The sequence below is a fragment of the Cetorhinus maximus genome, chromosome 12 (assembly GCF_964194155.1).
Source record: "Cetorhinus maximus chromosome 12, sCetMax3.hap1.1, whole genome shotgun sequence".
NCBI lineage: Eukaryota > Metazoa > Chordata > Chondrichthyes > Lamniformes > Cetorhinidae > Cetorhinus > Cetorhinus maximus.
In genome coordinates, this window is record NC_135890.1 from 78,455,027 (window position 1) to 78,476,523 (window position 21,497).

The 21,497-nt window shown below is 46.9% G+C and overlaps 1 protein-coding gene across 2 annotated transcripts in view; it reads right to left on the reverse strand.

The window, feature by feature from the left end:
* The window catches only part of msi1b (musashi RNA binding protein 1b), a 139,948-nt gene that overhangs the window by 6,552 nt on the left and 111,899 nt on the right, over positions 1 to 21,497 (reverse strand). Inside the window, exons 8-13 of one of the 2 annotated variants that reach the window (XM_078553959.1) lie at positions 7,556 to 7,638; positions 6,319 to 6,436; positions 4,808 to 4,888; positions 4,504 to 4,623; positions 1,946 to 2,011; positions 1,282 to 1,436 (exon numbers count right to left, since the gene is read on the reverse strand). In XM_078553959.1, coding sequence (XP_078410085.1) covers positions 1,282 to 1,436; positions 1,946 to 2,011; positions 4,504 to 4,623; positions 4,808 to 4,888; positions 6,319 to 6,436; positions 7,556 to 7,638 — 623 coding nt within the window. The remainder of the gene's footprint in view (positions 1 to 1,281; positions 1,437 to 1,945; positions 2,012 to 4,503; positions 4,624 to 4,807; positions 4,889 to 6,318; positions 6,437 to 7,555; positions 7,639 to 21,497) is intronic. The other variant, XM_078553960.1, reaches the window with a different exon arrangement.

Here is a 21,497-nt window from a genome sequence, read left to right on the forward strand (position 1 = left end):
TGGGGTGTGGGCATCACTGGCAAGGTCAGCATGTGTTGCCCATCCCTAAATGCCCTTGAATGGAGTGGCTTTGTGAGGCTGCTGCAGAGGGTAGTTAAGAGCCAGGCAGGTTGCTGCGGTAATAAAAACAGAAAACGCTGGAAAAACTCAGCAGGTCCGGCAGCATCTGTGGAGAGAGAAACAGAGTTAACATTTCACGTCCGTATGACTCCAGAGCTAAAGAGAATTAGAAAAGTGATGGATTTTTATACTGTTTAAGAGGGGGGCGGAGCTAAATAGAAAGTCAGGGATGGGTGGGGGCTATGGTGAGATTGACAAAGATGTCATGGACACAAGACAAAAGGGGTGTTAATGGTAGGGTCTGGAGTCATATGTAGGCCAGACCAGGTAAGGATGGCAGATTTCCTTCCCTAAAGGGCATTAGTGAACCAGATGGGTTTTCGCAACAATCGACGGTTGTCATGGTCCTTGAGATCAGGTTGGCCAACGATTGAACTGTTTTCCAGGGATGATGCAGAATTACATCGACTCTCCTCACAGGAACCGACGGCTACCCAGCATCCTCCTCACAGACACACACACCACCACCCCCCACACCCCATCTCCTCATTCAGAGGTGGGGCCAGGTCTGCCAGGCACCCACTTCTCCCCTCGCCTCTCAGGTTGAATCCTGTCATTCTCCGAGCTCCTGCTGCCAAGAGTGACAATCCCCAAGTGGGGCCATTCCAAGGACTTGCCCTCATGAGCCTCACAACACTTTGCACTAAGGTCCACACCTGCCATTCCCCCACACACACAAACACATGCCAGTTTCAGTCATCCCTTCATACTCAGTTGCCAAATGAAAGTCAAGCACTTCCTCAAGGTAGCAGGAAAGACAATGGGGTTATTTTAAATCAGCCCCTCCACACTTATTGGAATAACCTGGCACAGTCCAAAAGCATTCCCATTCCCAGTGCTGTCCTCTCCTGGAAGGACAGGGACAAGACTGAATCAAGCCAACCTCCCATGACTGGTCACAATGGGGATGAGCCCCAGAGGTCCACAGAGCAAGGAACCTAGTGAGAATCAGAGGGCAGGCAGGCTGTAAAAGGCCATGGAGTAGGATTAAAAACATCCTGGCATAAATCATCAGCACGTCATTGGTCACACACTTGAAATGGAGGATAACTGGGATCTTAGTTACATCTTCCTGGCAGTTTGATGACTCATGACTGACCCCTGGTGTTGAGAGTGATAATTTGCCTCTTGCTCTCCCAGTGAGATCAGGGTGACACTTACCCCCAGACTGTGGCCGAATCCAGTGCTTGGGGCAGGGCTGGCCGCACTGATGTAACTGCTGACCCCAGAGTCCTGATTAGCTGCCCCGTACAGGTCTGCCATGGGGCCTGGGCTGGTGGTGCCCAGGAAGCCTCCCGTGCGGGTTGGGGTTGAACCTGCCAAAAACAAGTAGTAAGTCAGTGGACTCATCAATACAGATCATATACTCTGGCCAGTTACTGATCGACCCCATCCCAGACCACTGACCATTTACTGATTGTGTGCGGGATGTGGGTGATTCCAGAGCAGGAGTGATTCTGGAGTGAGTGCAGATTAGGCCAGTGAGAGGCAATTCCGGGGTTAGTGCAGGGTGAGGGCGTTTCCAGCTGTGTGGCTGATCCCAGAGTGAGTGCAGAGCGGGGATGGTTCTGGAGCGTAATTTCGAGGCGAGTGTAGAGGGGGGATAATTCCAGAGTAAGGATCATTCCAGGTTTAGTGTCGGGTGTGGCTGGTTCTGGCCTGAGCACAGAGTTAGGATGATTTTGGAGTACAATTCTAGGGTGGAAACGATTCCGGGGTCGGAGGTGATTCCAGGGTGAGTTGGTCATGATTTTGGATTGAGTACAGTGTGAGTGAGAGTCTGGAGTGATTCTGGTGCGAGTCCAGCTTCAGCCTGTTTCCTTACCTGTCCCTCGAACCACCGCCGCTGCTGCAGCTGCTGCCATTGGTCCATACGCGGTGAGGGGGATTGCTGAGAGAGATGGGGGGAGGGTGGGGGAAAGAGAGGAAGAATGAGAGAGATCAACACAACACCTGAGATCCACCATCAATAAACCATCTCTGCCCTGGAGCAGGAGTCACATATGACATACACCGCACTCCACTAGCCAACTGAGCAGAGTGCTGCTCTCCTCCAATTACTCTACATAACCAGATCCTGCCACCAAGCAAGGTCCAGGAGTACAGCCAGGGAAGATATGGCTTCCTGTGACCCTCTGCTAATTGCCTCTCTGCTCCAGTTACACTCTGAGATTGACTGTAAACAGAGCTTGCACCTGGACACCGGCAATCTGTCTTCATCAAGACTTGATTCTGAAACAATAGTAACTTTCACAAGTTGACAATACACCTGTGCACTACGTTCTGGTGACTTAATAGGGTGTGGAAATGGGGCCCTTTAGACCTGGGGCAACTCAGGTTTGCATCCCGGTCTGTGCTGAGCTAGTTGGTCTTAACCCGAATAGGCGAGTGAGGTTAACTTTGATACGACTGGCTTTGATGTGCCTGGGTTAGAGACAGAAAGCTGGGCCAGAATTCCTGCTTCCCAGCTGTGCTGGTCAGTGGATACCGGCTGAACCCAGGTCAAGACTCCATTGTGGCTCTCACGTGGTTAAATGATCAGCCGATACTCCCTGGCAAGGATACAGATGAACAGTGTCCACTGTGGAACTGTACTTTGATAAATCAGCTTCTTTACAAGAGGGGTCGGGAGAGAGACAATGTCAGAGCATTAAATCCTACAGTCAGCGAGACCTTTTATGCAGAGACCCCATACTGGCAAGTGCCTTCATAATTAACTGCAATGGTGAGTTCTCACCCAGTGAGGACACCAGCTTGAGCTTGTTACAGAAGGTGAAGAGTTAGAGTCTCTGGGTCAAGTCACCCCCTAAGTTCACTGATTGTCACTCTTGGAGATCTCAGGAGCCCTACTGGGACGCAGAATGTTACAGGGTGGGCGTGCAGCACAGTCCTCAGCAGCTTCAAAAACAGACAGCGGGTTTAGTTGGGTTAGAAAATAACTCATTTAAAAACAGGCAATTTGAAACTGCACCAGCGTAGATTTGTGTATAACACTGCCACCCAGTGGACATCCATTCACATTACATTGGTCAAGTTTTCAACACAGCAATTTTAGAAAAGCACGGAGAAATATAATCTGAGCTTCAGCCCATCTTGCCAGTGATTCTCCCGAAAACCATCCTCAAACAACCTTCAGCCAATCAGCACAGTTTAAATTACAAAGTGATACAGAGATGGGGAATTGTGCGGTGTGGGGGAGGGGCAAAAATGGAAAATGTTTCATTAACAAAAACAGAATTACCTGGAAAAACTCAGCAGGTCTGGCAGCATCGGCGGAGAAGAAATCAGTTAACGTTTCGAGCCTTCATGGCCCTTCGGCAGAACTGAAGCATAGTTAGAAGAAGGGAGAAAGATAAATTGGTTTCTCCCTTCTAACTATGCTTCAGTTCTGCCGAAGGGCCATGAAGGCTCGAAATGTTAACTGATTTCTTCTCCGCCGATGCTGCCAGACCTGCTGAGTTTTTCCAGGTAATTCTGTTTTTGTTTTGGATTTCCAGCATCCGCAGTAGCTTTTAGCTTTTTGTTTTTATAAATGTTTCATTAAACTTGTCCCCACTGAATTAATTGTGTAGCCATTTTAACATTGACAGAAAATATTTTGGATATTGAGCACCACCCCCTTACTGTGACCCCCCCACAACCGCCTCCCCACCCCGTACTCTGGGGGCCTTATTCACTTTGAGAACAGACTCCATTGAGACTGTGAGCCCAGGTCCTTGAGGTTTGTATTAAAGCTGTTGGTACAAATTAATCTGAAACCATGTCATTATCCTGCCCTCTCTTCATCCCCATCGATCCCACCTGAAAAATGTTAATATCCAAAATATTTCTCTTCACTATTTAAATTACAAGAAGAGAAGTGGGTGCCACTAGCTCGGCCAGCATTTATTGCCCAACCCCGATTGGGTGGTTTTGGTGAGCAGCTGCAGTCCATGTAGTGTAGGTACACCCACAGTGCTGTTAGGGAAGGAGCCACTTTGTCACAGTTTGATACAACTGAGTAGCTTGCGAGGTTTCAGAGGGCAGTTAAGTGTCAACCACATTGCTGTGGGTCTGGAGTCACATGTAGGCCAGGCCAGGTAAGGCCAGCAGATTTCCTTCCCTAAAGAACATTAGTGAACCAGATGGGTTTTTACAACAATCGACAATGGTTTATGGTGACCATTACTGATGCTAGCTTTTAATCCTAGATTTTATTAATGGAGTTTAAATTTCACCAGTTGCCATGGCAGAGCATTAACCTGGGGCTCTGGATTACTAGCCCAGTGACATTACCACTATATGCCACTGCCTCCCCCTTCCTCCCAGAGCCAGGGGGGCAGACAGAGGGTGGGGGTGTAAAGTCAAACATGGTAGGCCCTGTCCTGTCCTACAGAAGCTCACCTCCTGTTGGCCAATCCTGCAGCAGCATTGATGGAGGCCACTGTGACGTTTGCACTCCAGACTGTCCAGCCCTCCCGGCTGAAGATGGAAGTGTGGTGGCTGGAGGCAGCAGTAATGGCCCTAGAAAGAGGAATACAAAGAAAGGAAATTAAATAAGAGAGACATTAAAAGAAAGCTGCAACACTACATTCAACTAAAGAAAGTTCACTGAAAATAGGGAGAGTTTTTAAGTAATTAATCTAAGGGATCGGGGGAGAATGAGCTTAGCATTGGTAAACCTCTTGGTACAAACAGCCCAACATACCGGGAAACTGGTAGGTATAACCGGGAGCAAGTCCTGTGTAACCACGACTTGCATACGAAGCAGCCTGGAAACCTGGGTACCCTGCAAGAAAGAAATAGCAAATTCACAACTCCAAAAAAGTGCAGCACAGAGGGATCTGGGGGGTGTTCTTGTGCATGAAACACAAAGTTAGCATGCAGGTGCAGCAAGGAATTAAGGCAGCAAATGGAATTTTGGCCTGTGTTGCTAGGGGGGTTGGAGTTTAAAAATAGGGGAATCTTGTTACAACTGTTCAGGTTGTTGGTGAGGCTGCACCTGGAGGTACTGTGTACAGTTTTAGTCCCCATATTTAAGAAAGGATATACTGGCATTGGAGACAGCTCAAAAGAGATTCACCTGGCTGATTCCTGGGATGAAGGGGTTGACTTAGCAAGAACGGCTGAAAAGGTTTGACCTTTATTCATTAGAGTTTAGAAGAATGAGGGGTGATCTCATTGAAATGTACAAGATTCTGAGGGGGCTTGATAGGGTCGATGTTGAGAAGATGTTTCCACTAGTGGGGGAATCTCGAACTAGGGGACATAGTTACAGAATAAGGGGACACTCATTTAAAACTGAGATGTGAAGGAATTTCTTCTCTCAGGGGGTAGTGAATGTGTGGAATTCTCTACCCCAGAGAGTTGTGGAGGCTAGATCACTGAAAGTATTTAAAGAGGAGGTAGGTAGATTTTTGAAATATCGGGGAGTTGAGGGTATGAGGAGCTAGCATGAAAGAGGAGTTGAGGCCTGGGGCTGATCAGCCATGATCTTATTGAATGGCAGGGCAGGCTTGAGGGGCCGAATGGCCTACTCCTGCTCCAATTTCTTATTTCCATGATTGAACATAAGAACATATGTTTTACACAAGCTACAGAATTCTTCACAGTGACTGACTGGCCCCAGGTAACATTGTAGTCATGAAAAGACCACCATAGGGGAGGGGCGTGGGACATTCCACTATTGGTCAATCCTTGCACGTGTACCAGTTTCACCATGTGATAGAGCTTGTGGATAGTGAACAGGGCTGGGAAATAGCCGGGTAACAGGAATGGAGCATCAGCAGTGGCCATGAAAGTGTTCCCCCAGTTAGAGCCACTGCCTCACGGAGGGAGGGGAGGAGGAGGATTAAAAATCCATAGTCAGCGCCTAATGTTTACAGTGGCTGAATTCCATTTGCATTGCCTGGGATTGTGGGACTTTCACTGCAGTTTGGGAAGGGGTTTGCTTTTCCAGGACTCTGCCCCATTTTTCTGTAAATAAACCCAAGGCAACACCTTGCCTGTGACATCAGCCATAGAAAGATGTAAAGAAATGAATTTAGGTTCTGGGAGGGAGAAGGGGCAAGTGAGAGAGGAACGGGAGAGTTAGGGGGGCAGGAGAGAGGGGCTGGGGGGAGGGGGAGGGAGGGAGGGTGGGAGAGAGCGCCTGGGAGGGAGAGTGGAAGCGGAGAGATTTCAGGGCCTGGTTACATGTGGCTGAATCGCCACTCTTACCCAGCATGCCAATCCCCAACATGAAGGCATCCATCCCATAGGGCATTACTCGAGAGCGCCCCCTGGCTGTTCCTGTTGGTGACATCACTTCCTTGGGCTGTGCTTTCTTACACTCCACCTATGCCAAGTCAAACAGACCAGTTAGCTCTTTTCTTACAGTGAGTCAACAGCATCATCATTCACACACATGCAATGAAGCAAACCATGCTACAGGGGCTACAGCACAGGAACGAGGGTTAGAAATAAGAACGTTGACTGGAGCTTCCTGAGGGATTAATGGCCCAATTGCAGCCCTTGGCATGGTGCTGACCCATCCAAGTTGGAGAGGAGAGGGAGTGGGCAGACTAGAGCTGGACTCAGCTCCCCAGCGTTGGGGCCATGACAGCCATTAGCCAGAATTCTCGGGCCCTATCTCCATCTAACAGTCAATGCTGGAGAAAGGACAGGTCAACATGGGGAGAGGGTAACTCAACCCTGATTTAATGCCCCCACTTCAAACATTTACTGCTCAAATCAAGATCAACATCATAATCGCCGCAGCATATCCCAGGCCAGTGACCAGATGTAAATGGCCACTGAGCCAACGACAGAGGTGAGCAGAGGAAATCACTGCCCCCGTTAAACCCACTGAAAATTCTCCAACTTTTTTTTTTGCAAGTCCTGACGGAGAGTTTGCGATTTTTCTCAAGGTTTAAATTAGACTAAGGCAAGTGTCTGGGCCAAAGCTCCTGGCTATCAATCTAGAGATGATGGAACTCCTATAACAGAGCCAGCTGCTGGTCAGGCTCAGAAAGCTGCCTGTTGCAGTGAGACCGGGAAGCACTGAGTAAGTTGGCAGACAGGAACCAAGGAAGAAATTCTCTGAAATACAAACATTCATGTCAAAAATGTGCCCGAGTTTGCCTCAGGACCAATTCAACAAACAGAGGTAAATACAAGTCAGGCAACCCCTACACCCGCCACATCACCATACACGCCCTCCTCCCCTGCAGCACACAAGGCCCCTTCCCCCAACATTGTCACACGCGGGCCCTTGTTCCCCCCCCTCCCTCCTCCACAAACACCGCAAGACACGGCTCTTCCTCCACACCAACGTGACCCCACCCCCCACACCACAGACGGTCTCTCCACCCACATCGCAAGACACGAACCCTCCCTCCCCAAACAACACAACCCTTCTCCCACATAACACATGGAGCATGTGACCCCAAAGCACACACGCCTGCTCCTCACTCACCATCTTGTTGTTGATTTCATGGAAGTGAATCTCGCAAACCTTTTCCACGATATCTTCACTCTCAAATGTCACAAACCCAAACCCTAAAACAGAATCAGAGATGTGGAGGCTTTAAGCAACAGTGAACCCTCCCCTCAGTGACCCACTGGTCACCCCCTTTCCTACAGGGAACAGAAATTGGAAAGTTACCATTTACAGAAACAACAAATTAAAATGGCACTGGGATTTCCACATCACACCCCTCTGAATCCTTGCCCAGCTGATTGCTGCACAGTCTGCTTATCTAGGCGACCATGTTGACTCTAGTTGTTGGGGATGGTTTTAAATACTGAGATAAGGAGGTGTGAGGTTTAAGCTCCAGTTCTTGCTACGATAACAGAATTCAAGGCCCAGTCTTGTATTTCCTCAAGTATACAAGTCCAAAGGGTGATCTAATGGAGGTGTTTTCAGGTTAAATGATTTAATAGGAAACTTTCTTCTGCTGGGGACAAATTAGAGCTGGACCTTCCAGGGCTTTTTTAAAAAATTTATCCTTTCATAGGTTATGGGCATCGCTGGCTAGGCCAGCATTTGTGCCCATCCCTAATTGCCCTTGAACTGAGTGGCTTGCTCGGCCATTTCAGGAGGCAGTTAAGAGTCAACCACATCGCTGTGGGTCTGGAGTCACATGTAGGCTAGGCCAGGTAAAAGACGGCAGATTTCCTTCCCTAAAGGGCATTCGTGAACCAGGTGGGCTTTTACAACAATTGACGATAGCTTCATGGTCACCATTACTGAGGCTGGCTTTATAATCCAGGTTTCATTAACTGAATTTAAATTCCACCAGATGCTATGGTGAGATTTGAACCCGGGTCCCCAGAACATTAGCCTGGGCCTCTGGAATAATAGCCCAGTGACATTGCCACTACACCACTGTCTCCCCCAAGGGGTGATGTGAAGGAGTGTGTCTTCAAGTGTAATGAAAATTTGCAACACTCTTCCCTCGAAAACACCGTTGAGGTTTGGTGATCTGAAAATTTCAAAATCGTGACTGTTGCCAGTATTTTTTTAAGCAAGGGTATTAAGGACCAGGCACCAAGGCAGATTGATGGGGGTAATAAGCAGCTCAGTCTTGATCTAATTGGAAGTGCAGGAAGCAGCCTGAGGGGGTGAATGGCCTATTCCTGCCCCTATGTTCCTGCAGCAGCACTGGAATTCCAACTGGCCTTAGGGTCCCCACACTAGGAAGGGAAAATGATTGGAGCCGTAAACAGAAGATAGTCACTAATTAATCCACAGGGGCATTCGGGAGAAACTTCTTTACTCGGTGGGTGAATAGAATGTGAGATTTGCTACCACGTGGAGTAGTTGAGATGAATAGCGTAGACGCATTTAAGGGGAAGCTAAACAAGTACATGAGGGAGGAAGGAATAGAAGGATATCCTGATCGGATGAGATGAAGTTGTGTAAGGAGACTTCATGGGGAGCATAAACACCAGCATAGAGCAGATGGGCCAAATGGCTTTGCACCCTACATTCTATGTAACATTATGGGAGCACAGCCAATGAGAGCACCACCCCCTCCCCCGCCCCATATATCCATTCCATAGACACAACAAATCAAGGGCTGGGAAACAGCCTCCACAATCCAGACACCAGTTTCAGTGAAGTTCATGCAGAGAGCCAGCCCCTGGAGCTGATTAGCAGCCAAATCTTGACACAAAGCAGCAAAGAGCAGCCTGACTGATGTCTGGCTAGGGGAAGGAGAGAGCAGGAGTGTGACGCACATTGCAGGAAGAGTGGGAAATAGGCCGTGTGAAGGTCTGTGTCATCCTGCAAACCTTAGATTGGGCAGCAGAGGGCTCTCAGGGACTGTACAGGCTGATCCCAGTTCCCTAGGCCCTCACTTCAGGAGTTTATCAGAGCTCCTTCAGACAGAAAACTAAACTTTTCTCACTCAGCTCAGCTGATGTTAGTGAAAATATAAACATTTGTAGAGGAGGAGGGTTTGATTTTTCTGCTGAAGGAGAGGGATCAGTGTTGGGGAATAGAACACTCTCTCAATTTGTTCTTGAGGCAGCTATAAGAGCAAGGCTAGATTTCCCCACCTCTCCCCCCATTCAAACCTGCCCCAAGAACAGGAGACCATTCTCCTTAAGGGTCACTGTAAACTGATACTTATGACCTGGGTTTGAAAGGGGAAAGTCAGCCAGGACTCCCTCTGCTAATCACCATCTAATGGTCTCTGCTAGAAACCCATTTGTCTGTAGGCACTGAATGAGGAAAGGTTTGGGCTTAACTGTGATGCCTCTACAGCCAAATATAGTGTTAAAAATAACTGGGTCAGCTCACACACAAAAGGTCTGCCATTTGCTCAACACAATGGCGCTAAATCATTGCGTATGTTCAACTATAAACACAGCAAGGGACACACAAGCAGAGAGGAAGCCAACTGCTCCATCAAGTCTGGATGGTTGTGTCAACAGGGGAGGGTGATAGGATAAAGCTAAGATCTGCTGATGTGTTTGGATGTCAAATTCTGATACCCCTCCGTCTTTCATTATATTCAGCATGCTTTCTGAAGACCTCCATAGATCGAAAGACTTAAAGGGAGAATTACCAGGAATGGAACAGTCAATCGCCATCTTGCCCCTCTAAGCCACTCCAAGCCCGTACAGGACAGCTGCTCACACACGTCTCCTTCAAACAAATCTTTATCACATTTCCAGGCAGACTTTAAACCCAAGGGAACTGTAGCATAGTGGTAATGTTACTGGACTATCTAGAGGACCGGACTAATACTCTGGAGGCATGGCCTCAAATTCTATCATTGCAGTTGTGGGAATTTAAATTCAATTAATTAATAACCTAGAATAAAATGCTAGTTTCAGTAATAATGATAATGAAACTATGGATTGTAAAATCCCATTTGGTTCATTAATATCTTTCAAAAGGGGTGAGGAAGGGGGTGGAGGGTGGAATCTGCCATCCTTCCCCGGTCTGGCCTACATGTGACTCCAAATGCACAGCAATGTGGTTGACTCTGAACTGCCATCTCAAATGGCCCAGCCATCGTAACAAACCACTTTAGAAAATAGCGCTGCGGGTGTACCTATACTACATGGACTGCAGCGGTTCAAGGCAGCTCGTCATTATCTTCTCAAGGACAACTAGGGATGGGCAATTGTGGCAAATCCTATCCATAAAAAATAAATCTACTGGGATAACATGTTCACGAACCCTCAGCAGTAAATTCCCAGGGACCCTGTGAAGGATTAACGAGAGTTTCCTAATGTCTGCCTTCAGGAGGACCGGGTGCATCTTGGAAGCTGTGTCTAAAGTGTCGATGGGGAAGTTCAGGCACAGCCAGCCGACAGTGTCTGCTGTTGGGTTGTAATTGAAATCATGCTCTCACACCTGCTCAATCTCCGCCATTATTAATTCATCCACAATTCTGTTCACATTAATAATACAAAGTGTTGCAGGTTCGACCCCTTTCTCCGAACCATTCCCCCTCATGTTAAACAATGGCCAGCATTGTTCTTCCTGCACCAAATATGTGCTGTCACACAGGAATCTTACTGTGTAAAGTCTGCTGAGCTGGAAGCCACTGGAAGTAGTGAAGTGGGTGGCGGCCTCGGGAGCCACATTCCTATAAAAGCATTTACTTTTCCTCGTAACTATCATAACGCTAAGAATTGGTCTGTTCACCATCATGGCAACACAGAGCCTGGGGAGCTTTCAAAATCCCATGTGCCAGTTCTAGATACTGAACCTCAGGAAGAATACACTGGCCTTGGAAGGGCTGCTGTGCAGATCTACCAGAATGACACTGGACCTAAAGGGGTTAAATTACGAGAACAGGTTGCATACCCTTGAGTTTACAAGTTTGATCTAATTGAGGTGTTTAAAGTGATAAAATATTTTTATTTTATTCACTCACAAGGTGTCTGCATCGCTGGCAAGGCCAAAGTTTATTGCTCATTCCTAACCGCCCTTGAGAAGATGGTAGGGAGCCACCTTCTAAAACCACTGCCGTTCTTTGTTGCCGTGGTTTACTCCATCATTTCAGATGGAAGAGTCAACCATGATGTTGAGGGTTTGGAGTCACGTTTGGCCAGACCAGTAAGGGTGACAGATTTCCTTTCCCCAACGGTGTGAGTGAAGCAGATGGGTTTTTATAACACTCCAGTAGCTTTGTGGTCACCATTCAGCAAATTTTAATTCCCTAGCTGCCAGGGTGGGATCTAAGTTCTCCTTCTCTGCCATCAGTCCAGGCCTCTGGATTACTAGTCCAGTAACAAAACCATTATGCTACCGTACCCATATCTGTTGATAGGGTAACAGGGAAACTATTTCCTGTGATGGGGAAATCTAGAACAAGGGGACATTATCTTCAAATTAGAGCTAGGTCATTCGAGGCGACGTCAGGAAGCACTTCACAAAAGGTATTGAAAATCCGAAATCCTCTTTACTCCAAAGATGCTGGAGGACAATTGGAGCTTTCACGACCGAGATAGACAGAATTTTCATTAAATGTGGAGCAAAGGTAGTAGGGTAGAATGGCAGAGGTTTGAGGGGCTGAATGGCCTCCTCCTGTTCCTATGTTCTTTCATGTTGCAGGGCCGTCTCTGGCAGCGTCAGCGATGGGAATGGTGCCGTGCAACTCGTTTCAGTGGCTGTTCTGTTGGCCGGTCCACACAATGCACATGTCAGCAGTGGATTACTGCCTCTAATTCTCACCTCTGCCAACACTAATCCGATAATTGTTCATTTAAATGGGTCACTTTAACATCTCATTATCCACTAAGTGCCAAAGCACAGGCACCGGGAACCTCACTGAAAACCTCTACACCATCCTCAGACTGCCCCTCTCTGAACAGAGGTCAGTGGTTTTGAACTGCGGCTGCACTATGCGAACCACAGTCACATCAGCTCCTGAGGCACAGTCTGCAAACACCAGTGCAAATTAGCCAGATTCACTTGTGCCAGTCGTTGTTTTAGTACATTTACTTTTCTTTTGTTTCTGGTTCTCAGGAGAATGTTTTATTTTTTAATTAGTTCACAGGACATGGACATCACTGGCAAGACCTGCATCTTTTGTCCATCCCTTGTTGCCTTTGAGAATGCGAGGTTGGGCCTTCGTTAACCATCAGCGGTTTTGATGCAAATGTGTGGCCGGATAAGGCCGCTTCAGAGGGCAGTCAAGAGTCAACCACATTGGCGTGGGACCAGAGTCACATACAGGACAGACTGGACAAGGGCAGCAGGTTTCCATTTCTAATGAACATTAGTGCACCAGTTAGGTTTTAATGACAAACTCAGTTTCAAGGTCACTTATACTCACACCAGCTCTTTATAATTTCCAGTTAATTTAAACAAAGTACAGCATGCATGATTTTTTTTGGGGTTTGGGGGATGGCATGGGGAGGGGAGAGAATTGGTCAGAGTTTCCAGCAGACCATCCACAACCCACCACTCCCTGTGCCCGCTCCCCACCCCCTCCAACCCCACTGGAAAGTACATGCAATGCAGACATTAGGTGAGCAGAGAATTGGTCAAACTACTTGTAGGCACCAACTCATCTGAGAAAAATTTAAGAAAACTGGCAAAATACTCGGTGAGGGGTGTGGGGAGGGGGATGAGAAATTATTCTATGCAGCTGAATGTTATGACCCAAGGGGATTCGATACATGAAGTAGAGAAAATGCAAGCCAGTACAGACTTGTTAAGAACAAATTGTGTTTAACTAACTTTGAGTTTTTTTGATGAAGTAACAGAGAGGGTTGAATTTGGTAATGTGGTGATCATGGACTTCCAAAAAATATTGGATAAAGTGCCACGTAATAGGCTTGTCAGCAAAGTTAAAGCCCATGGAATGAAAGGAACAGTAGCCAATTTTGCATCAATGCTGCTAAGTGACAACATATAGGGAGAAGTGCAGGACAGTTGCTTTTCGGACTGGAGGAAGGTTTATAGTGGGGTTCCCCAGGGGCCAGTTTTAAGACCGCTGCTTTTCCTGATCTACATTAATGACCTAGAATTGGGTGAACAGGACAAAAATTCAAAATTTGCAGGTAACACAAAATTTTGAAATATTGTGAACTGTAATGAGGATAATGATGAACTTCAAGAGGACATAGACAGGCTGGTAGAAGGGACGGACATGTGACAGATGAAATTTAATGCGGAGAAACATTAAGTGATTCGTTTTGGTAGGAAGGACAAGGAAAGGCAATACAAAATAAAGGTTGCAATTCTAAAGGGGACGCAGGAGCAGAGGGACCTGAGGCATATATGAGCACATATCATTGAAGGTGGCAGGACAGGTTGAGAAAGTGGTTAATAAAACATACGGTATCCTGATATCTATAAATAGGAGCTAGAGTACAAAAGCAAGGAAGTTGTGGTAAACCTGTATAAAACACTGGTTCAGCCTCAACTGGAATATTCTGTCCAGTTCTAGGCACCACACTTTAGGGAGGATGTGAAGGCACTAGAAAGGGTGCAGAAAAGATTCACAAAAATGGTTCCTGGGATGAGGAAATTCCATTACATGGACAGATTGGAGAAGCTGGGGCTGTTCTCCTTGGAGAAGAGAAGGTTAAGAGGAGATTTGATAGAGGCGTTCAAAACCATGAGAAAGTTCAAAACCATGAGAAAGTTCAAAACCGTGAGAAAGTTCAAAACCATGAGAAAGAAGTCTGGACAGAGTAGATAAGAGAGAAACTGTTCCCATTGGCAGAAGGATCAAGAACCAGAGGCCACCGATTTAAGGTGATTGGCATAAGAAAGAAGCAATGTCGACATTATGCAGCAAGTGGCTAGGATCTGGTGTAGCGGAGGCAGATTCAATCACGCTAGACAATTATCTGAAGAGAGAAAAAAACTGTAGTGCTACAGGGAAAAAGGTGGGGGAGTGGGACTAGCAGAGAGTCAGCATGGACAGGGCAGGCCGAAAGGCCTCCTTCTGTGCTGTAACCATTCTATGGCTCGATGGGAAACAATATGGGTTTGGGACTAACTGGGATAACTCTCTCAAAGAGCTGGCACAGCTATGGCAAGAAAGGGCATTTGATTGAGGTACCACAGGGCACCTGTAAATTGCAATCAGCTTCAGATCAGGAGGAGGGGAATCTGTAAAAGCCACGTCCCAAACTGTGGAAATGGGAACAAGCAGCTTCAAACACTTTGAAATACTAGACTTGGAGAACTCACAAGTAATTATATGCCATGAAATAATTAAAAGCAGTGGAAAACCTGAGAGAGCAGAGTCCTGCATAATCAATAACCAGGCAGCAGATTCAAATCGGTGACCTGCCTTGACAGTCTGCCAGCCAGCACAGGCCTGGAAGGTGTGTGGTGCAAGACTAAGCTCACAGCTCAGTTACACCCCACATCCTGCTACACCACACAGAGTCAAAACAAAAATTACACACGGAACTCTTTTTGGTATAAAAGTCTACTCGCTATGCAACTTGAGAATGTGTTAACGGAAAGCACCACCCAGACAGGACAGAGTTTATCCCATGCAACAAACGCCTGAGCTCCGCCAGGTACTGGAACAGGGCTTGTGTACGGCTGTTAACAGGGAATTAGGAAAAACCGGCAGAGGGCACACAGAGGAGGTTAAAGTTTGGCTGACCAGGCATCCAGGTTTTCCACTAAACGTCCCTGCATCCAGACAGTTTTCTCCAAATTGCTTAAATGTCCTGGTTTTCAGCTTCCCAGAGTCCCCTCCCCTCTAACCTGCCCCTCGTGTTCCGTCTTCTGTTGGCAAAACCCATAAAAACCCTCTCTCCTGCTGCACTGCACCCTGGGAAGTGGAACTCCGCCCACCCGCTGTCCGTTAAGAGGCTGCGCCAAGACGCTCCCGCATGTGCGGATAACCTTCTCATCCAGAGCCGAGAGGCAATCAACCTCTGGGTGACGACAGAAGATCGACAGGCGTGTTGCCAACCACAAGCTGCACTCGATGGGGTGGCCAGGCAGCGCCCATCGGTAAACCGCCAATCAGTGCTGTGTAAAGCGGCAGGCAAGTTTGGTTTGAGCAGCGGATTGTTCAGCCAAACTTCTCATTGAAAGATCGCACGCTTTCCTACTCGTGGCTCTGGGTGCCAACAAAATCTCCCACACTTGAGATACGTTCGCCAGTTTAAAATCCAACATCTGGCTGAAAAATCTATTGTTAGAACCAAGCGTGCAAATGAAAATAAACAAGGATTTTAAAATGGAGATGGGTTTTTAACCACTGTACATTGCACAGTAAAGATAGAGTGGAATAGAGGATTCTGGCTGGGATTGTCTGTGGTACATAACTGCTGTCTTCAATAATTGGGTGTCTTAATAGGGTTGCCAACTCTGGCTGTACATGTTCCGCACAGGACCTCCTACCTTCAACTGCCCCTCCCCCAGAATCAACATGTCCTGGTTTTGGCTTTTGAAAATCTGGTCACCCACTCGTGAAAGGGCAAGGGGGGAAAAGGAGCAAGGAGGAGGAATTGAAGAGCGGGAAAAGGAAATGGAAAGTAGAAGAGGCAAGGAGAGGGGAGGCAAGGAGACGGGGAGGAGAGAACGGGAAAAGGGGGTGGGAAGTCTTGCCACTGAGCCAAGACAGACTTATTTTATGGTTTTTATTCCTTCCAACTTTGTCCCAAAGGTGTCATTTACCCTCTAATGCTTTGTCAATGGCCATTCCCAATGTAAGAGCCTGGGCAGGTACTGTTAGCAGCACATTCAAAAGAGAAGGCATTACAGCTAGGCCCTCAGCCCTCTGCTACAATGAGACTCACTAGGCAGTTAGCAGGAGCTGACACACTGGCTGATTTTCCTCCTCAGCCTAGGGCACTGAGGCCAAAAATAAGCTGGCCCTGCTGAACTGATCTAACTCAGCAGTTATGAAAATGGGGCCCATCCTGGTCTGAGAGACTAATCGCCACCCAAGATGGTGTCAGCTTGGCCCATTTGGAGCAGTCTCAACGCTGTATCAGAAGATTGTGGGTTCAATTCGTTACACTGGCTTATCCATACAATCTAGACAGACCCTTCAGTTCAGACAGCGGTTAAAAAGCAAGGAGCTTTCCTCAGTGATCTTGTCAACATTACACCCTCCAATAAAAGCAGAGACAGGTGGACGAGTCATTTACTGGCTGTGGATTCTTGCGTTGCATGAAAAGGCTCCCCAACACGAGGAGTTGAATTGAAAAATAGTCTATTGGCTGGCTGTAAAACACTTGGGACTGGATTTTGGCAACTGAGGCATCAAGTTGGAGTCCCAATTTGCTGGACCTGCCTAGGTAAAAAGTACCTCGAAACGTGCAATTTTCGCTTCAGGGAGCAGGAGGAAAGGTGTGAGAGAGAGCTGGGCACCGCTGCCCCAGAAGCACAGGGGTGGGCGAATGCCAAGGCAGGTTGGTTAGAAAGCCTTCCTTAGTTCTCTGGGGCTTCAACCCAGTTGTTTAACAAATTGTTAGGTCCTCTAGCCCTTACACCTCACACCCCCTCACTCACCCCTATAGCTGCTCAAACCCACGCATAGGTGCTCATACCCCCCTATACCACGTTATGTCTCAATCCATCCCCCCCATGGCCCCTCATCCCCAACCATACTAACTCCATAGCCACTTTCCCAGTATCTACCATGGGCAGACTCAGGAGCTGTGTGGTTATGAAATTAAGTACATTTCTGACACCTAATACAGCTCTCACTTGTATACAGTTCATAGTGAAAAAGAATTTATAAGACCCATTCAAAGCTTTGAAATCTCAAGTGATTAATCTCTTATAAAAATGAACAAACTTCTATTCAGGCACCACAAAGGTTGCGAATCCTTTAATACTCTCTTTAAACTGTCATCAAACTCAAACTCAGAAACCCCTGTTGTGTTGATTGTGGCTTTTGAAACTCAACCAAGCATTCATAACAGACCGGGTCCTACTTTTTTCCAACCTGCACTATATAGCCTGCCATTCAAAGGAGTCCAGCAGATTTTTTAACTCCCAGTGATGGCTGGTATTTAAAGATTTAAATAGCAGGATTTTTTTTTTAAATCTTGAGATCCTGACAATTATTAAAATTCTTTTCATGGGATTTGGGTATCACTGGCTAGGCCAGCATTTATTGTCCATCCCTAATTGCCCTTGAGGTGGTGAGCTGGTTGCAGTCCACGTGGTGTAGGTGCACCCACAGTGCTGTTACAAAGGGAATTCCAGACCTTATCTATCTTTTAAGAGTGTTTATGTCTACTGCGTAAAGTCATCACTCCTAAACTTTGGGTTAAGGCACTTGCAACAGCTAAACTGGGGTGTGTTTGAACTCAGCACTGAATTCAAATGGCTCTGCTGAGCTTGGTTTTTCCTCTATGTGAAGCACGTCCTACCCTCTTCCCCATGCTAGCATAAACTGGGTTTGTCAGAAACAGGGGTTGGGGGGGGACAGTTGGATATCTGCATCCAGGTCCTGTCTGCCATTCTTAAAGATCCATGGAGTCTTCCTGATTCCTCAAAAGTCGGGCCTTTGGTAAAAGGCACTATTTAAATGCAACTTTGCTCTTACTTTCTCACCGAGTGAGAGAGATTACTGAGAGAAATTTCTTGATCCATAACTTTGTGTCAATGCTCCATCAGAAGTGTATTTTTCTTTCAAATAATAAACAACTTATAACTGGAACATTTTCTTTTGTTACCTAAAAATACTTGGCTTCTAGCAACCTGTGTGTGTGTCTGTGTGTCTCTCAGTCTGTCTCCTCCTGCTTGTGTGTTTGTCCTTCCATATTAACCTGATAATTGCAAAGTCCAGCCTGTACAAGAAAGCCTGGCCTGCTTGCCTGCTGTTAATACATTGTAATGACGGACAGCTCTGGTCAGGTTGCCATGGCTGCATACCTCATTCCTAAATTACAGTGACAGATGTGGTGATGCTGGATGGAGCTGTAATCTGCGTATTCAGGGACTAGGGTTGAGTCGTTAGGAGGTCAGGGGTCAAAGAGGCCAGACTTCAAACATTGGGTGCCCACAAGCTGGTCAATTAACAGAGATTCCTTTGTTAAGAGGTTACTTTAGATTTTTTTTTTTAAAAAGAGAATAATGATCTTCTAATGTGAAAACTGGTCACTCTTTTTAAAAGTTTGAGCTAAGAACGTGGGGATGGCTGCATTTGTTAACGCTCCCTAATGACCAAATGGTTCAGGCTACTACAGAGACCTTTTCTCATAACAACCACTTTGTGTGGACTGGAGTCACCTGTAGGCCTGACCAGGCTGGAGTTTCTCTGGAGGACTGCAGCAAATCAGTCAGGCCTCTATTACAGGATACAGTTACTTTGGTGCATTTCTGCATCCTGATGGCTAAAATGCTAAATTCCCAGAGTCAGGGCCATTCCTTGTTGGATCTATGTATTGATTGTTGCTCCACGCCCCCAGCACCATATCCCCCTCCCCTCTTGAACATGCCAGGATGATTAGCAGGCGCCTGTCGCCCTTTGCTACTTTCACTCAGTGACCTTTGCTTCTGTGAGCTTTAGGCAGTGAAAACAAGGGGAACTCTGAGCCTGAGCCCGTTTTCACTCAACATCCACATATAAGCATCATCCAGCAGGGAATCTAACTGCAGGACGGCCAGGAGCTGAATCGTTGGCTGATTCCCGTCCACCCTCTCACTTAAGGGGATGGAGGCCAAATGCAGACATCTGGCTAATTGAGACTCTAAATGTGTCTTGCTGCAATTTTGAGTAAATAAAGGATCTTTGAACATGTGACCTCCATGTCTAGATTTGCATGGCATATGCACCTAACTAGTGTGTACTTTACATTAACCTCTATAGTATACAATACTTTCTACTAAAATTACTGCATGTGGCTAAAATGGTGTCACCGTGGACACACCAGTGGTTAGCTAGTAATTTCTATTGGACTGGTTAGACTGCTAGTAACAATTTTAGGTAAGAGAGAACTAAGCAATTTCTAAGGACCCCCCACCTCCAAGCTAAATATCAAAGCACAACCTCCCTGCCCCAACGATCAGGCTGGCACTGGAGAGCTAAGGCCCTTCCTACTCAACAGTAAAGCCCGTTTCCAATTCCACCATCTCCAAAGCTGACTGCCCACCATCCGTCCACCAGCCTACAACACTGCATAGAAGCTGTCATTCGCAATCAAATTAAATTCTAATACACTTAGTTACATCAAGCTACATAGATTATAGAGCACAGAAACAGGCCTTCAGCCCAACTGGTCTATGCCAGTGTTTATGGTCCACTAGAATCTCGTCCTGTGCCTATTTGGGCATCTTGCAAGAAAGCAGTTACAATCATTTTTCTTCCAACCCCCAAAAAAAGTTTGCCCTCCTCCCTCACCCTTTGACGTCAGGGGCACTGGTCATGTGGAGGGGCCTCTGAGGCAGGGCTGTGTTCAAATTTCCAAACTAGATTCAAGTGACAGCATTCCTTTTTGCGTAAAGTGAGCACTGGACATATTAGAAACAGAGAAGAATCTCCAAGCTGCGTTGTTCTGTGTAGAGTAAACCACTCCCATGGATCCAGCACAAAGGGGCTGGTGTCAGCAAGTCTGTCCTGGGCTTACCCGGCCCGGATTTACTCTGAAGCCACTGGCTGTCACAAGCAATTCATCAGGCTCCGCAGTTGAGGTGGTTTATGCTTTTAGAGCCAATTGCCTGTCTCTCTAATTAGACAAGCCAGAGCAGGCCTCTCCTTTTGTAGCCTCCGCAGCTTATAGAGACCCAGTTAACGCAGGTCTCCCAATAAACACTCTCCCCATGACCCTCCACAAGCAACTGGCACCACAGGGTGTCACTTGTATCGGAGGTGGTGAGGGCAGGATTTATAATTTACACTGGTTGCTTTAATTCTTGAGTTATCAACAGTCACAGATTGCAACTCTTTCGAGTACAATCACAGTTCTTGGTTTCCGGGAGTGGGACATGAACCCACAACCCTCTGATTCAAAGGCGAGGGTGCTATGAACTGAGCCACAGCTGACACCTCTTGGTTGCTTTAAGTTGGATGAACCAATAAACTTGGCTTAGGAGGATGATGGGTGATCTAATTGAGGTGCTTAAAATGATAAAAGGATACAGGTGGGGAATCCAAAACGAGGAGGCACAATTTTAAAAATCAGAGCTCAGCCATTCCGGAGGGAAATCAAGAAGCATTTGTTCACACAAAGGATGATGGAAATGTGGAACTCCCCCAAAAGGCTGTGGATTCTGGGAGTCAATTAGACCTTGAAGACTGAGATCGATAGATGTTTTGTTAGGTAAAGTTTTCAGGGAAGCAGAGCAACAGCATTTCAGAAACTTAAAAGTTGGGGGTAAATTATTTGTTGTCGGTTTTGCCAAATCCCGACACACAAAATTGTCCCATCTCAAAGTGGTTGAGGGTGGCTGGGGAGGAAGGGGGTGATGATGCTCACGATCCCCTGACTCCAGGTAGGACCAAGGAGTGAATTGGTCCTACCTGGAGTCCAGGTAGGATCAATATATCTGCCAATGGTATTTGATCTATTGCTAATTTCAGGGGCCTACTGAGCACTCGCAGTCTGGGAAACAATGGAGACACCCAGAGCGGATGCCCAGTGTGCTTTCTCTCTTAATACTTCCCCTTCCATTGTATTGTTATGGCTTCCACCCCCCCCCCCCCACCCCCTTCATTCTGCACACTGCACCTCCCTCCATTCCCCAATCCTTAAGATGCTCTCTTCTCCCCACTCAGTCCTTGTAGCGGTCTCGTGCTCTTCCTCTCCACCCCCTCCCCACCTAGTCCTTAATGCGTTCTCTCTGCATTACTTGCCATTCAAGTCAACCTTTTCAGTCATTTTGTCAGAATCTCTTATCTGATTTAAGAGTAAGAGGATAACTAGGGAAAGAGTAGGGCCAATTAAGGATCATAGGGGTAATGTGTGTGTGGAGCCGGAAGACTTAGGTAGGGTTCTAAATGAATACTTTGTGT